The sequence below is a fragment of the Gopherus flavomarginatus genome, chromosome 1, assembly GCF_025201925.1.
Source record: "Gopherus flavomarginatus isolate rGopFla2 chromosome 1, rGopFla2.mat.asm, whole genome shotgun sequence".
Lineage (NCBI taxonomy): Eukaryota > Metazoa > Chordata > Testudines > Testudinidae > Gopherus > Gopherus flavomarginatus.
In genome coordinates, this window is record NC_066617.1 from 4,957,599 (window position 1) to 4,975,012 (window position 17,414).

Sequence of the window (17,414 nt, forward strand, 5' to 3'; positions counted from 1 at the left end):
AATTAAGAAAAAATCCAGAATGAGCCTCTCTAAGAGTTGCTCTCAGGTGAGTGATTTATTTGGAAGCCATGAAATGTAATGTATTAGAGGAGTAGACATGTTAGACGATGCCACTGAAGAAGTGGGGGTTCATTTTTGACTCTGCCAATCACTCCCTGTCTGACCTTCACTAAAATGTGCCATGGTAAACAGATATAATTGTAATATGCAGGGTGGATCATCTGAAGTGTCCTCTGATCTAAGCATTTCAAAGCACTTTACAAACACACATCATGTTTTATAAGGCCAAAGAGATGTAATATATATATATTATTATAATAGTAGTAACTTTTTAATGGGATTAAATGTTCCAATAATGAAGATGAGATTCTCTTTAAAGATGCATGTCAAGGTCTCAGATGTCATTCCAGTGCTCAGTTCATGAGTCTTAGCCTCTGAAATTGGGGCTCTTTGATTTTCATTCAATGAAACTTTGCATTTCCCATTTATATATATTTGACAGTTGAAGGGTAGATGCTGAACCAGCGTAAAGGAGGACAGTTCCATCCATCTGAGATTGAAGGAAGGCACCTTACCCTCCTTGGATTAGAGAAAACCTTTCTGCACCTCCACCTTCAGCTGCTCATATCTAATATACAGTGAAATCAATGGGAACCATCAGCCATTGCATCTCCATGCATGGGCAGCCAAGAGAACTGGGTCTTGTGAGAGACTTCAGCTAATAAAGAAAAGGACTGAGTTAAGGGGAACTTCTTCAATGGTCAGATTGCAGTGGGATTAATTGCAAGTCTGATCAACCTAGGGCATTCTGGAAGTCCCTTCTCCGACAAAGTTTTTCAGCCAGAATTAGAATGATTTCAAAGTGCAAAATTGACCCTCGCCAGGATTTCTTCTAACCTGAACAGCATAAAATGCCTCTCCATAATTGTAGGGCACAGAATATCATTGAAGTGTATGGAACTGGACTGAGGTACATTGGCAACTGCATGGCTTGAGGCTTGAGACAAATAAGCTGCTGAGCTGTTTTCAGTGAAGTCTGCAGCTTTGGGGATATAGACCAGACGCTGGATCTGGGTTGCAGCAGGCTAGTGTCTCTGGCTCAACAAGACAGGGCTCTGGAAGTCCCAAGCTGACAGGGAAAATGAGATCAAAGCTAATTTCAGCAAATCAGACGACAATCCCAAGGAGGTCTCTGTGACCAAACCCATCACGGGGTGTTCTCCTGGTCATCTGCCCTGCTTGCATGTGGCTGGGGAACGAGGAGCCCGAGACTCTGCAGGTGATCAGATGGTCTCTAGGGCAGGCTCTCGCTGAAGACCTGAGGGAGGCAGGGACAGAGAGACGGTTTTCTCAGAGCAGCCATCAGCAGACTCTGATTAAAGAGAGGGAAAAGGAGAAAGGTAAATACAAGTGCAAAGTACTTCACTTAGGAAAAAAATCCAGTGCACATGAGACACTGTCTGGAGAGACTCCTGGTCCTCAGGGTAGACTGTCAAAAACCAGGGCAGAGATCCTAGCTGGTGCTATGTCTATAATTATAAGTATCAAGTGTGAAATTTCCAAAGTACTATAATAGTTTGACAATGGAGTGACAGACAGTCCTCTTACACACTCCAGTCTGTCTTGCCTTGCCGGCAAGCTGGAATGTGTGCTAAATGGTGGTGACTTCCTGCAAAAATCAAGAAAATAGTCACATTGTATCTAGTTCCACACTCACCCAGCTCAATTTGCATCCCAGATCTCACATGATAACATTGATAGTCAATTCGACACTAAACTAACTAAAGTTACTAGCTAAGAGAAAGGAATGAGAGTTATTGAGATGTTAAAGCAGATAAAAATATATGTACAGGTTAGTCACAGTCTAGAATTCCTAAAGGCAGCAGAGATTTGGGAAACTGGTAGTTTCCCAAAAGTCTTTTCAGGCTCCTCAGAGTAACTCTTCTTCTCATTTGGTTATTCTGCCTGTGAGAATCCAACCAGTCCAGAGATGAAGAATTTTCCCTTGTGTCCATACTTATAGTTTCTTCTCAGATAAAGAAGCTCATGGAGTCACTACTGATGTGGGCTCCTTCTCTGGCAGAGGGAGAAGGATGCATTTAAGGTCTTTGATCAGCACACACAGTGACCACTTGTCTTCAAATGCACAAGAATTCCCACCTTCCCGTTAAATTTCTTCATTTGCATTACACAAGCCTTCTTTCTCATTGGATGGGTGATTTAGTTACAGGGCTATATACAATGTAAATGTTTGCTATTACCTTCTAACTGGGTACAGGTAAGTGAAAACAATGCATGCACCATCCCATTAGTTGTCAGGATGTTTAAACACCAAATAGATTCTTAGATATTGAACAATCACTTTCATTTATACTTATACACAAGTGAACTGGCCTGGCTTCCAGCTGTGAGTTTGTCAGTTCTCAGCTGACACTTGGTTTACCAGCATCACAGCACAATTACAAAATGGGGAACAACTGGTTAGGTGGTAATATAGCTGAAAAGGATCTTGGGTTCCCTAAAGCTTAGGCTGACTTCTCTGGAGTCTCAGTTAAAGTCTCTGATCACTAAATCTACACAGTCTGCTGAGTCAAAAGCAACATCTTCCTTCCAATTGTTTTCAGGAATCTTCCGTTGGAATCCAGGCAGACTCATTCTCCTCCTCTGCTGAAAACACTGTTAGCCAATCAGATAACTGATTAACCAACTACCCCATTAAGTATATAGATTTTAAAAAAAAACCCAACTCTGTTACAAGTCAATGCAAAACTGAAAACAGCAAAATATAAATGACTCTTCCCTACGATTACATTTACAGAAAAGTTGGTGACTCACACACATTGAGACAATTTAATTAAAAGTGTTTGGCTAAAATAAAAAATTCAAACTGTATAATTAAAATAAAAGGAATTACTTTTCCCTCCCAGTTTCCCCTGTAATTTACATTCCTCAGGCTTCCCTGTTGGAGGGTTGTAACAAAATCACTGACCTGCTGCAACATGCTTCCAAGTTTGAGCAAACAGCCTGTTTCCTGCTCCTGGGCCCAGCTTCTCCCTGCCGCACAGAGCACAGGGCCTGGCACAAAGCAGCTGCCCTGACTGCTGCCCTCATGGGGTCTGATCCCAGCACCAGGGAACCGATTGGAGCAGCCCCTAAACGACCGCAACCAATTCCAGAAGCTTCTGGCTGGGGAGTGCGAAATCTGCCTAGCAACAACGACCCAGACACAACTCGCTCCTATCCACCCTGCCCACACCAGAGAGCTCTTAAAGAGACAGCTCCCTGTTAGGGACGTGGGTTAATCTGCAGCAAGGGAGGATTAGGTTAGATCAGGGGTCACCAACTGGTCCATGGTGATGGACTGCTCAATCCTAGAGAATCTCCCAGTCAATTGCGCTCTCTCATGGCGCAGCAGGGCTGCTGCTAAGTCAGGCTCCCTGCCTACCCTGGCCCCACACTCTTCCTATATGTGGCCAGCGAGGCTCCAGGGGTGTGGGGGGCAGGGTGCCTTAGCCTCGCTGTGATGCCAACCAGGAGCCGCCCAAGGTAAGAGCTGCTCGGCTTGAGGCCACATCCCAATGCCCAGCGCTGAGACCCTTCCTGGAGCCAGCACCCTGTAAACCATTCTTCATCCCAACCCCCCACCTCAGCCTGGAAACCCTTCCTGCACCCAAACTCCAGGATTATAGGAACGACATTGGAAGGAGATTGAAGAGGTGAAGGTCGTCACATTTGATGTAAGGAAGCCCAGCAGCAGAGGAATGGTGCAAATTGTGCATATCGATAGAGTAAAACTTACCGTCCACCCAGAGTTGAAAAAAATCCTGTTTCCTGATTGGTCCTCTGGTCAGGTGGTTCAGGTGAAAGAGACATTAACCCTTAGCTGTTTATGACAAGGGGAGCCAGGTAGTCGGAGTGGCGGATCCCAAAGGTCTGGCCACGCTGCTGGACGTACTGCAGGGAGAGGGAGCAGAGCACCGCAGGATCAGCGCATGAGATCTCAGCTCCTCCCCCCAGCACCTGCTGGCACCCTGCGGAGATCCTGGCTTCCACGTTAGAAACACACACTCCCCCCGCCCCCCCATCAGAGCTCAATGCTCCCCCACGACTACAATCCTTCATGAGACCTTAGCTCCCCCACTACGCACATGCGCACACACACACACACACTGCATCCCCCCTCTCACATACACTACATCCCACACATACATCCCCCCATGTTATAAACACACATGTGCCCCCCCATCAGATCTCAACATCCCCCATGACTACAATCCTGTGTGAGACCTTAGCTCTCCCGCTACACACACATGCACTCACACACACTGCATCACACCCCCCACACACACTGCATCACCCTCTCACACACATTGCATCACCCCCACCACACACACACTGCATCACCCCCACACATACTGCATCGCCCCCCCCACACACTGCATCACCCCCCCACACACACTGCATCACCCCCCACCACACACACACTGCATCACCCCCACACATACTGCATCGCCCCCCCCCCCCCCACACACACACGGGCTGTTCACTGCCAGGGAAATCTCTCCATGAGATCTCCAGTCTCTCCCCCAGCCAACACGTTCTCAGCACCTCCCTGTCACAACAACTCTTGTGAGCCCATGTGTGTGTGGGTCCCGGCCCCCACCTCACCTTCTCCGGGCTGTGTGCCCCGGGCCCTGGTTTCTGCGTGTTGTCCCCAGGGAGCATGTTGCGGGCAAGCATGCTGTACTGGGGGGCCCGGGTGTTGTACACGCTGGGTTCCACCACACGGTAGTTACAGGGCCCTGGCGTCTGCACACAAGGAGAGCAGAGCTCAGTCGCCAACAGTCCATTCCCAGGGGTGCTCCCCCCAAGCAGGCCGAGCCACAACCCAGCTGGCATCCTACACCCCCATTCCCCATCGCCAGTGTGTCCCCCACCCCCTTCCCTCACCCCCTTCCATCTGAGTACCCCCCTCCCCAGCTCCGCGGCTACCTCTCACCTTGCTCAGGTCCTCATAGAAGCTGCCAAGCAAGCTGCGCCCCAGGAGGGAATAGTTTGGGGCAGAGCTCTTGCCGACGACCTTGGGCCCGATCACTGGGGGGAGCCCGTAGGCGGCAGGCCCTGGGATGGGGGAAGAGGGGTCAGCGAGGGAAAGAACTGACATTCAACCACCACTTTGGACAAATCAGAAATCTGACAGGGCTGCTCTAGGGAGCGGGGGAGGGCAGGGGAGGGCAGGACAGGAGTGAGGTGAGACTGGGGAGAGGCAGGGTTCACTGGGGGTGAGGACAGAAGGAGAAGGGTGGGATGTGTGGGGAGAGCAGGAGTGAGGTGAGACTGGGGAGAGGCAGGGTTCACTGGGGGTGAGGACAGAAGGAGAAGGGTGGGATGTGTGGGGAGAGCAGGAGTGAGGTGAGACGGAGAGGGGCAGGGCTCGGGGGGCTGAGGGCAGAAGAGAATGGGGAGGGGTGGGGAGGGCAGGAGTGAGATGAGACGAGGAAGTGTAGCCTATAGGACTAACCTGCTTGGTTGCATATATATATATATTTTTTTTTCTTATAGTTTAAGTGTTTGATGCATTGTAATAGGTTTATAAATTTATATTAAAGTAGGTTTGGTGGTAATGCAAAAAACCTACAGGCCATTTCCTGTATGTTAAGGTAAGACAAAGTGAGCATATCGATAATAAAACCTTTTACTCAAAAATTAAAGTGAACCTACAGCTTTTTACCTAAGTAGATAAGTACCCCCGCCAATGTCTGTGACCTTTTATCTAGACCAATAAACAATGAAAATGGCACAGGGGGGTTTCAATGTTGTACCCACAAACTTAACTGGTGCACCCCAAGGACACTTCTGTGTGTATGTACATGTCATCAATACGCACAAACATACTAGCCTATGGGGTAAACGCACCCCAACATTTTGTGGCTAAAAAGTAAACTTTGGGCATAATTTTTTCCCCCAGCACATGTGCCCTGTAGAAAAGGTAACTCACCTCGCTACAGCGCTCTGCTCTGTCATTCTCACTTCCATTCTATTTCTACTTGATCTCTAGCGAGTCTATCTAGCTACAAGAACTACTACTATTAGGAGGCTGCACTTGTTCTTCTGAAACTTTAAGTTTAAAAAAAACTAAGCAGAGCTCGGTTTCCCTAAGTTTTGTTCTTACTTTGTTTATTAGGTTTGAATTTTAAGTTTAAGTTAGTCAAGTAAAACCCCTTCCAGTGCTTCACCACCCTCTTAGTGAAATAGTGTTTCCTAATATCCAATCTAAACCTCCCCCACTCCAACTTGAGACCATTACTCCTTGTTCTGTCATCTGGTACCACTGAGAACAGTCTAGATCCATCCTCTTTGGACCCCCTTTCAGGTAGCCAGCGGCTCTGGCCTCTGTTCAGCATTCAGTAGCAGTTGCCAGGTTCCGGGGTCCACTCACACCCCAAACCAGTGGGTTGATCCCCCCCTCTGACAGTCTCTTGCCACCCTGCCCAGTAGCACCCACTTCGGATAAGAGGCTGGAAAAGCAGTGAACTGGCTCTACGGTCCCTGGGTGTGGAGATAGGCACGTGCGGGAGCCAGAGCTCCCGGGAATGGGAAGGGGAGGATGGGGACAAATCCAGACAAATGTCTGAGCCATCGGTCACTGATTTGTGCCTGGGAACCTCGAGGTGTTTGGCCAGTGATGCAGTGGGGCGATGGGGGCAGGAGCTAGGTCATGAGCTCTCCTACCTGGAGTCTGGTCATTCGCAAACTCCTTCATGCGCGAGGCGAGCGAATAGATGGGCGCAGAGCGATAGGTCCATTTCCCTGCCTTCTCTGGAGAATATCAACCTGAAGCAAAGAGGGAGGATAATATTGGAGCATGGAGAGGGGGGACACGCCCCATACCACACTGATTGGCAAACCGTGGACTGAAGCAGCTGGGAGCTCACTGATAGCACTGGTCTACAATTTTTGAGAAGTCATCTGCTTCAGAGATAAAATGTGATATTTATTATGTATTTTGATGTGCTGAATTCAAATATGACAATTAAAACAACTGATTGGCTACTGTTTCTAAGATATTTAAGTTTTTACATGTTATGTCTATGTCTATTGTATAGATAGTAGAGTTTTAATCATAAATTGTAAACCTAGGTCTTTTCATGTGTTTATGGTTGCTATACATGATAATATTTCACCTGTCCTGTTTATGTAACACTTTAAAAATCAGCAAAAGGGTTATAACAATAAAATTTATTATGAAACAAAAGGCAAAAAACTATTATGTACATAGTTTAGTCCTATTCAGTGTCTACTTGGCGCTTCTTGGCTTGTCTCTTGTATTCATTAAATGGAGCATCTCTTGTCACTGTCCAGCAATAGTCTGCAAGCATTGATGGGCTCCATTTGCCCTGAGAGCCTGCCAGGAGATTCCACTGCTGTAGTCTGGAGCCCAACAGCTCTGCCTTACTCTTGGGTAGTTCCAAATCCCTGACAAGGTCATTCAGTTCATCTTGTGTTCTGAGGTGTGCTTCAGAGGAGGAGGATGGGAGAAAATGTGGGTCCTGTGTCACTGATGGTTCAGGACCAGAAGTTTCATCCTCTTCCTCTTCCTCGTCTGACTCAAGTGAGAAGGATTCTGGTGCATCAGGAACCGGCAGTCCTTCTCCGCGGGGTACTGGGCATATAGCTGATGGAATGTTTGGATAACGCACAGTCCACTTTTTCTTCTTTGACACACCTTTCCCAACTGGAGGCACCATGCAGAAGTAACAATTGCTGGTATGATCTGTTGGCTCTCTCCAAATCATTGGCACTGCAAAAGGCATAGATTTCCTTCTCCTGTTCAAGCACTGGCGAAGATTTGTTGCACAAGTGTTGCAGCATATGTGTGGGGCCCACCTCTTGTCCCGATCTCCAATTTTGCAGCCAAAAGAAAGATGAAAGGCTTTCTTAACCATAGTGGTTAGACTGCGCTTTTGTGATGCAAAAGTCACTTCACCACAAACATAGCAGATGTTATCTGCACTCTTCACACAAGTATGAGGCATCTCTGCTCACTTTGGCTAAACAGAAAGGTGTCCCTTTGCAAAATCAGACACTGACAAATAAGAGAGCACGACACTGTGACGATGCGGTTCTGGCGGGACCCAACTGAGAGTGCCAATTCAGGACCAATTGCTCAAACAGGGCAGTCACAGCCCAAGGCTGCGGTTTTTTCACTTCTAAGGCAAACCAAACCAGCCAGACAAAAAGGACTTCGGTTTCACACCACAAGTCACACAAGCAATTTCCTTAGACACTCCAGTCTCCCAGTATCACCACCAGTGTCACCCGTCCTGGGAATGAATGCTTATGAAAACCAACACCCCAGTAAAAGAAAAAGGTTCTCTCGATCCCAAAGGACCAAGCCACAGACCCAGGACAATATACACATCATATCTTACCCACAAATCACGCTGTTGCCAGTCCTTTAGAATCTAAAATCTAAAGGTTTATTCATCAAAGGAAAAAGATAGAGATGAGAGCTAGAATTGGTTAAATGGAATCAATTCCATACAGTAATGGCAAAGTTCTTAATTCAGGCTTCTAGCAGTGATGGAGTAAACTGCAGGTTTAAATCAAGTCTCTGGAGAACATCTCCTGCTGGGATGGGTCATCAGTCCTTTGTGTAGAGCTTCAGCTTGTAGCAAAGTCCCTCCAGAGGTAGGAAGCAGGATTGAAGACAAGATGAAGATGAGGCATCAGCCTTATATAGGCACTTCCAAGTGTAAGAACACTTCTTTGTTCTTACTGTGGAAAATTACAGCAAAATGGAGTTTGGAGTCACATGGGTCAGTTTCTGCACACCCTGCTGAGTCACAAGGCGTATCTGCCTCCTCTCAATGGGTCAGTTGTGTAGCTGATGGTCCTTAATGGGCCATCAAGCAGGCTAAGGAGAGCTAACACCAACTTGTCTGGGATCTCTCCCAGTAACACAGCACAAGTTTGAAATATAGACAGTATACGGCCAATATTCATAACTTCAACTACAAAATGATACAGATATACAGACAGCATAATCATAATCAGTAACTCATAACTTGGTCTTAGACACCTTATATGACCCCCTTTACATAAGATCTGGTGCCACTACAGGACCTTGGTTGCAACCCATGTTCTGTATGGTCCCAGTTTATGTCAATAACATCATACCTCCAACGCAAAATTGATGCAGGAAGGGATGACACAGACATCTCTGACTGCATCCTAAGGATTCCCTATTCGGAACAATGCATCAGCTACAATATTTTCCTTCCCCCTTATGTGGATTATGTCCATTTCATACTCTTGAAGGGCTAAACTCCAGCGCAGCAACCTGGAGTTGGTACCTTTGGCCCTGTGCAGCCAGACCAGAGGGGCGTGATCACTCAACACCGTGAATTTTTGGTTGTACAAATAGGGCTTAAGTTGCTTGACAGCCCAGACAATGGCATAACATTCCTTCTCAATAGTATCGTCATTTTGCTCAGTGGGGGATAACTTTTTGCTCAAGTATGCCATGGGATGCCTCTTACCCCCCGCCCCCTCTTGCATTAGCACTGCCCCCAGCCCAATATTGGAAGCGTCTGTACATAGCAAAAAAGGTTTTTTGAAATCTGGGCTGGCCAGCACAGGCTCTTTGGCCAAAGCACTTTTTATGCTTTGAAATCCCTGCTCACAGGCCTCCGTCCATTACACCCGGTCTGGTTTTTCCTTTTTCGTTAGGTCTGTGATGGGCGCAACAATGTCACTGAATCCCTGAACAAACCTCCTGTAATAATTGGCTAGACCAATGAATGATTGGACCTGTTTCTTAGTTCTTGGGATAGGCCAGTTCTTAATGGCCTCCACCTTTGAAGGCTCAGGGCGCAGTCGCCCATTGCCCACCCTGTGACCCAGGTAGGTTACCTCATTAATTCTTTCCACTACCTCCATGGATCCAGTCAAAACATCCTTCATATTGTTCCTCCGGACAGGATCTAGCACCAACACCATACCCCCTATTTCAAATGCTATCTCCTAAGCATCTCTGTCATAACAGGCTTTCTGAGCATCTTGGCTCTCTTTCAGATTTTGCTCAACCAACTTCATCATCTGCTGCAAACTCTCCTTGAACTGAGCCATATACTCAGCCACCGGTTGCTCTGTATCCTCCACCTGACCCTCCCATGAGTCATGAACCAAATCTAGGGGCCCCCGGACCTGCCTTCTGTAGAGCAGTTCAAAGGGAGCAAACCTTGTAGACTCTTGGGGTACACTCCTGTATGCATACAATAGATATGGCAGTAGAACATCCCAGTCATTCTGGCATCTATCCATGTACATTTTCAACATAGACTTCAGGATCCCATTGAACCTTTTCACTAGGCCATTAGTCTGGGGGTGGTAGGGAGCAGCTTTCAGGTGCTTCACCCCACATAATTCCCACAACTGCCTGAAAACCACAGACATGAAGTTAGACCCACGATCATACAGTATTTCCTTGGGAAAACCCATTCTGCTAAAAACAGAGAACAAGGCCACTGCCACTGTCTCTGCCTCAATGTTAGCCAAGGCTACAGCCTCAGGATATCGGGTAGCAAAGTCTACCAGTACCAGGATGTATTTTTTCCCATTCTTGGAAGGTTTTGGGAATGGCCCCACAATATCCACAGCCACTCTGGCAAAAGCCTCCCCTATAATGGGCAAAGACTGGAGGGGCACCTTGCTAGGTCCCTTCAACCTCTTATGCTTTTGATACAGTTTACAGCTTTCGCAGTAATCTCTCACCATCTTAAAGAGGTGAGGCCAGTAGAAATTTTGCTCCAGCCTGTCACACATTTTGCCTATACCCAGATGTCCTGCAAATGGACCATCATGAGCCAACTTTAACAACTCATTGCGGCAACTCTCCGGTACCACAAGCTGTTTGCGAGCCGCCGTTTGGGAATTCTTCTTTCCCCTGAGAGGCTCCCTATACAACAGCCCATTCTGCATAAAAAATCTGCCTCTTTCTTCATTGGCTGGGACCTAATTCTGAGCATCATTTCTGGCTCTCTCTAGAGATACGTCACTTTGCTGAACCACCATGAAGTCACCCTGGGTTTTGGTTGAATTCAGAACCCTCTCTGACATTTCAGACAAACCTTCACCTGATTCATCTTGAGAGACACTCTCTGTCTGTTCGCTGTCCCCCTCACTGCCATCAGTCAGGGCATCTGCCACAGACCCAAACTTCCTCTGTGACCTGGTCACCACAGTCATTTGACCAGGCACCCCCGTATGTTATTTCCTAACAAAACATCAGCCGGAATTAAATCCCGCACTGCAGCCTTCACGTCCCCTTTAAAGCCATCCCACTCAAGGTGGATTCTAACCATTGGCAGGTCCACAGAGTACTCAGATAGTGCCACTACCATCACATATTCCCCCGGCAACATGTCCTCTGGCTTCACCAGATGTCCCTTGACCATAGTTACACCCCAGCCAGTGTCCCGCCATCCCACGCGTTCAACACCATTGACCTTTGCCTCCATAATAAACCTCTCACTTTCCTGCCAAGCCTCAGTTCTGACATAGCTGGTGAGCTGATCCCCTCCTCCCAGAGCACCGGAGATGAGGGGGTTGGCATTAGCCACTGCTCTGCTTGCCCCTGGACTTAAAGTGGTGCTGTTGTGGCTTGGCTCAGCCTGGGTGCTCAGAGTAATGGAATTGGCATCTACTGTGGCTTTTGGGGTTGCTGGTTTTGAGCTGCCCTTTAGGGTTGGGCAATCTGGTTTTAGGTGGCCAAGCATCCCACAGTGATAGCATGTAACCTGTTTATGTTTGGGGTGAGAATTCTCACCCTCTGCGCTCCCGCGAGCCACCTTATAAGAGTCAGGGCCAGGTTTACCTTTAAATCCTTCCCTCCTCTTAAACTGAGGAGAATGGTGACTACTTTCCCTTGGGGTTTATACCCTTCCTGAGCCCTATTTTGGGTATGGGCATCCACAATCTTTGCAGCCCGTAGGACTGACTCGGGGTCCCTATCACACACAGCTGCTCTCAGGTGGTCAGGCATAATGTTTAAGAACTGTTCCAAAGTTATTCAATCCAACAGCTTTTCAAAACTCCCATGCGCCTTTGCTCCCATCACCCACTTTTTAACAAAACCCATTAGCTTATGAGCACATTCTACAAAAGTACAATCATTAGACTTCTTAAACTTTCTAAACTTAACTCTGTAAGAACCAGGAGTAACCATGAACCGCCTTAACACAGAATCTTTAAACCGTCCATAACCCAAGGCTTCTTGTTCCCCCAAATCATTAAATACCTCCCTTGCTTTTCCAGTCAGTCTGGTCAGCAGGACAACCATTCGCTGTTCATCGGGGATCTGGTACAGATTGCAAAGGCGCTCAAAGGTGGACACGAATTCCTCTATATCTTCCTTATCATTGTAAATGGGACACATCTTTTCCCAGTTCTTCTCCTGGCTGTGGGTATGTGGAGTACCAGGTGGCGATGACTTTCTCCGCTCTTCCATTACTTGGAGCTGCAGTCTGACCGTCTCCTGTTCCATCTGTCAAGCTCTCTCCTCAGCAGCCAGTAATTCCAGATGCCCCTTATGAGCTTTTTCTTCTCTCTCATCAGCCTCCTTCTTTCGTTCAGCAGCTTCTTTCTCTCTCTCAGCAGCTTCTTTCTGTCTTTCAGCAGCTTCTCTTTCTAATTCAGCTATTTTCTGCCTTTCCAGCAATCTCAGGTCTGCTAGGTTCTGTTCATGCTCGAATTACTGTTGATTCGCTGCCTCTTTCATTCGAATTGCTTCTGCAGTCTCTGTGGTATCAGGTAAGGGCTGTGCTCCTGCCTCCTGATCACCGGCCATTAGCAGATCTCTCAGTTCTTAATTTGTAGCTTTCTTTTTAAAGCTTATCCCCTTTTCTGAACACAAATCATCCAGGGCTTTTTTGTCAAGACCCTCATATGCTCTTTGCTCATCCATTGCAACTGCTCTTTAACCAACCAAACTCTCAATCCCAAATTTCAAATTTAGATAGTGTGGGGTTCTGACGCAAAGCTTAATTGACCTGGTTCTGTGGATCCTGCCGACTACGCCACTGTGACGAAGCGGTTCTGGCAGGACCCAACTGAGAGTGCCAATTCAGGACTAATTGCTCAAACAGGGTAGTCACAGCCCAAGACTGGGTTTTTTTCACCTCTAAGGCAAACCAAACCAGCCAGACAAAAATGACTTCAGTTTCACCTCACTGGCTAACCACATGTCACACAAGCAATTTCCTTAGACACTCCACTCTCCCAGTGTCAACACCAGTGCCACCCGTCCTGGGGATGAATGCTTATGAAAACCAACACCCCAGTAAAAGAAAAAGGATCGCTCGATCCCAAAGGACCAAGCCACAGACCCAGGTCAATATGCACATCAGATCTTACCCACAAATCACACTGTTGCCAATCCTTTAGAATCTAAAATCTAAAGGTTTATTCATCAAAGGAAAAAGATAGAGATGAGAGCTAGAATTGGTTAAATGGAATCAATTCCATATAGTAATGGCAAAGTTCTTCGTTCAGGCTTGTAGCAGTGATGGAGTAAACTGCAGGTTCAAATCAAGTCTCTGGAGAACATCTCTCGCTGGGATGGGTCATCAGTCCTTTTTGCAGAGCTTTAGCTTGTAGCAAAGTCACTCCAGAGGTAGGAAGCAGGACTGAAGACAAAATGGAGATGAGGCAACAAGCTTATATAGGCACTTCCAAGTGTAAGAACACTTCTTTGTTCTTACTGTGGAAAATTACAGCAAAATGGAGTTTGGAGTCACATGGGCCAGTTTCTGCACACCCTGCTGAGTCACAAGGCGTATCTGCCTCCTCTCAATGGGTCAGTTGTGTAGTTGATGGTCCTTAATGAGCCATCAAGCAGGCTAAGCAGAGCTAACACCCACTTGTCTGGGATCTCTCGCAGTAACACAGCACAAGTTTGAAATACAGACAGTATACAGTCAATATTCATAACTTCAACTACAAAATGATACAGACATACAGACAGCATAATCATAATCAGTAACTCATAACTTGGTCATAGACACCTTAGATGACCCCCTTTACACAAGATCTGGCGCCACTACAGGACCTTGGTTGAAACCTATGTTCTATATGGTCCCAGTTTATATCAATAACGTAACACACCCTTTAACCTTTTCAATCACCAGCAAGCGCAGCTGCTTCAGCAGATGTTACTGAGCAATGAGCATGCTCCGTAGGACCCAAGCAGCACTCAGCACCATTCCTGCCACCCCGTCACTGTCCTAGTTCCCGAGAGCCTCCAATTGTCTGGGCCCCTGGGCCCATGAACCCTGAGCTCCATCTGGACATGGCTGGGCCCGATCCTGTGGGACAGGGGAGGCCCCTACACTTGACCTGCCCCATTTCTGCACTCTAGTAGCTTTACACCCTCGGCATCTGACCCCCTCGCCGCTCCCTAGTGACAGCCCTGCCTGTGGTAGGAGGAGTTGGAAGTATTGGGTTCTACTTCTGGTCCTGCTACTGACCCCCAGGTCATCTCTACCTCCCTCTCTTTCTACACCTCTCAGTCATAGAGAGTCAGGGCGTTGGGGCTGGAAGCTCTTCAGGGTCCTCAGAACTCCAGATTTCAAAGCCCCTCACAAACGCTCACTGGTGTTTCACACCTGCAGAGGGTTCTATTCTAAGAAGAGTACTAGGTTGTTGTGGAGATTAGACACCTCTGCACTGAGTAATAGAGTCACTTTAAACAAAATGGAGGCCAAGCTCCCTTGTCCTTCTGTTAAGCGCATCATAACTTAGAGACACACAATCTGGGGCTGTTTCCTTTTCATTTGAATGTAGTTTTGCATTTGGTAGTTTTTGAAATATTTTAACTGGAAAATGAAGGTGCCCCTTGGTGTAAATCAGCACAGTTGCTTCAACTTCACAGAGATTCAGGGCCTCATAATCAAAGGCAGACTCCTCTGCCTCGTTCCCTGGATATGAACCCTGCCCTTGGGGATATCTGTCACACTTTAAATAACATTCGGATTCTGGCAGGAATCTCTTCTGCAACATGCCCTGTGGCTGTGCAGCATTTATGTCAAATCTCACCCCACAGCCACCTCTTCCTTCTTGCTTCCTTTCCCTGTCTGCCATCCCTTCCCTTGACCTAGGAGCAAATCTACTCTAGGCAGCCCTTTGAGACAACATTGGTGACCCAAGGGGAGGTCCAATGTTAGGGCAAGTATTACTCACCATAAGGAAAGATTCATCCCCGCGCAGACAGCCATCACAAAAGGCCATACTGCACTTGAGACCCTCTTAAGACTCAGTTTGGAAGTTAAAAATTGGACTCAAGTTGTTCATAGGCATCGTATCATCCCCCAGCCAAAGGGTGAAATTCAGACTTAAGGCCTTGACAAGAAATATGCACGTGGGCACTGGAATGACTCCCATTAACTTCAAAGTCAATTGGGGGTCTGAGCCGTTGAGAATGCAGAAACATGGCTGCTTCCTTCCTGGCATGGTTAGAATGAACTGCCCAATGCCCTGAACCATAGCCAGCATGAATGGCAAGGACCATACTGGATTCCTTTCATCGCACCCATTTGTGCTACTGACGCTGCTCAGAATCACCTTGATATTCATTCTCATTGAAGTGGCAATAATGTCAATGGAATAGCATGAGGAATGCAGTTGGCCAGTACCATCTGAAGATGAAAGAAAGATGAAGGGTGCAACATGCATGTCATGCCCTCTGAGGCTCAGATTCAGCCTAGAATCGCAACTCCTGAGGAAAACAGCTGCATCCAAAGGAGGATTTTGCAAGACAATCAAGTTTATTTGGTAATGAATTACAACCACCTCCACAAACAGCATCCCAGAACCTCCAGGTAGTCCTACGAACCATGTAAAAGCACTCATCACTCTGGGCTCTTCTACACCCTTCTCTGGACTTCAGCTCCTCATTGAACTGGGTAAGTCCAGTTCAACTCAATCGCTTTTGAACTCTAAGGATGTGACAGTAGGGGTTATTTTCAGGGATAATCGAGTCTTACATGTAGTCATGGTGATATTAATCAAGGATCAGGGTGTTCTTCCAAAATTATCTTGTGTAGTGATTTAGTTACAGGAGCTGGTGGAGTCATGATTTATTTTAGAGCAACATATGCAATTGGGAAAACTATTTCCTCTTAACTGGAAATAGATTTAGGGTATTGAAATCTTTTTCATAACTTTAGAAAGTTAAAGCTTTAGAAAGTCATTTAGCCATTTTCACTTAGCCATATTAGGAAGAAAGTTTCCCAGGTTAGTCCAGAAAAGACTCTTCGGAGGTCTTTTACTTTCTTCAGATGCAGTTGTTACTGATCACTATTGGAGACAGGAGAATGGATTAAGCTGACAAGTGGTGAGATCCAGTCTAGCAATTCTTATGCTCTTTTCAGCAGAAATACCCATTGAAGGTGCTTTTCCTCAGATGGTGTAATTTAGTGTCCCTCCATGGAACGCAGTGGACCTGAACCCACCAACTGAGGAGCTTGTCCTTAGTGATTTCTTTGGAGAAAATTAAAGCTTTCTGTGTATTGGTTGGCAAGTACTGTTGACTCACAAGCTTTGGAAACTCAAAGAACAACGCTGGGATACCAGACTCAACTGGTTTGCTTGCAGAGGTTAAATCCTCAGACGAAAGGATACAATTACCATTATCCCGGTAATGTTCTCTTTGAGAAATGTCTAAAATGGGCACAGAATCCCTGGAGTCCAGCATAGAAATAGTGACACTTATTCCAGTCAATGTTTTTCAGACCAAGCCATTTCAAGGAGCACAAGGGGACCGGTTGGGAGGGAAGTTTAGTGCGAGTGGACAAGAGGTGTAGAAAGAGGCTGTAGAAAGAAAGACATGGCCATGAACACATAGACATAGTCCACTCTTTCTTTCTCTCTTGGGCCGCACCGAGCTTTGAAGCCTTTCTTCTACCAGCTCTTGTACCTTCTCTTGACTCTAGTCCCTGTTGTGTGTTTCAGGTTTACCTCCATCCAGAAAGACGACTTTTCTCCAGCCTGTGCTATCCAGAAGGCGGGGTGGCCCGACCCAGTCCAGTTACTGGCAGCTCCAACTAGCCATGTCTTAGGCAGTGCCCTGACTCTGAAGTGGTGATCAGACCCTCACCTGTGGTCGTACCTGCTTTCAGGGGCTCCTTCGGTCATGGGGGATTGTATGGCTATGGAGGCCTTTATGGATGATTGTATGGTTTAGGGGGATACGCTGGTTATGGCGGCGGTTATGGTTATGAGGGATTATGTGGTTATGGGGGATTAGGAGGTTACCCGGGCGGTTATGGTTATGGGGGATTATGTGGCTCTGGCGTATCTTGCCATAGGTACCTCCATGGAAAGTGTGGGCCATGTTAAATCTATCAGGAATATTT

General features: G+C 46.9%; 2 protein-coding genes across 2 annotated transcripts in view; both read right to left on the reverse strand.

Moving 5' to 3' along the window:
• LOC127039688 (outer dense fiber protein 3-like) overlaps positions 1-17,414 on the reverse strand; it is a 264,021-nt gene that overhangs the window by 133,991 nt on the left and 112,616 nt on the right. The gene's annotated exons all lie outside the window — the stretch shown is intronic.
• LOC127039639 (outer dense fiber protein 3-like) lies at positions 3,880-6,826 on the reverse strand (the record flags this gene model as incomplete). Its single annotated transcript, XM_050933444.1, has 4 exons — positions 3,880-3,954; positions 4,669-4,809; positions 5,000-5,121; positions 6,733-6,826. Coding segments are annotated over 4 exons (432 nt in total), but the record flags the coding sequence as incomplete, so codon positions are not given.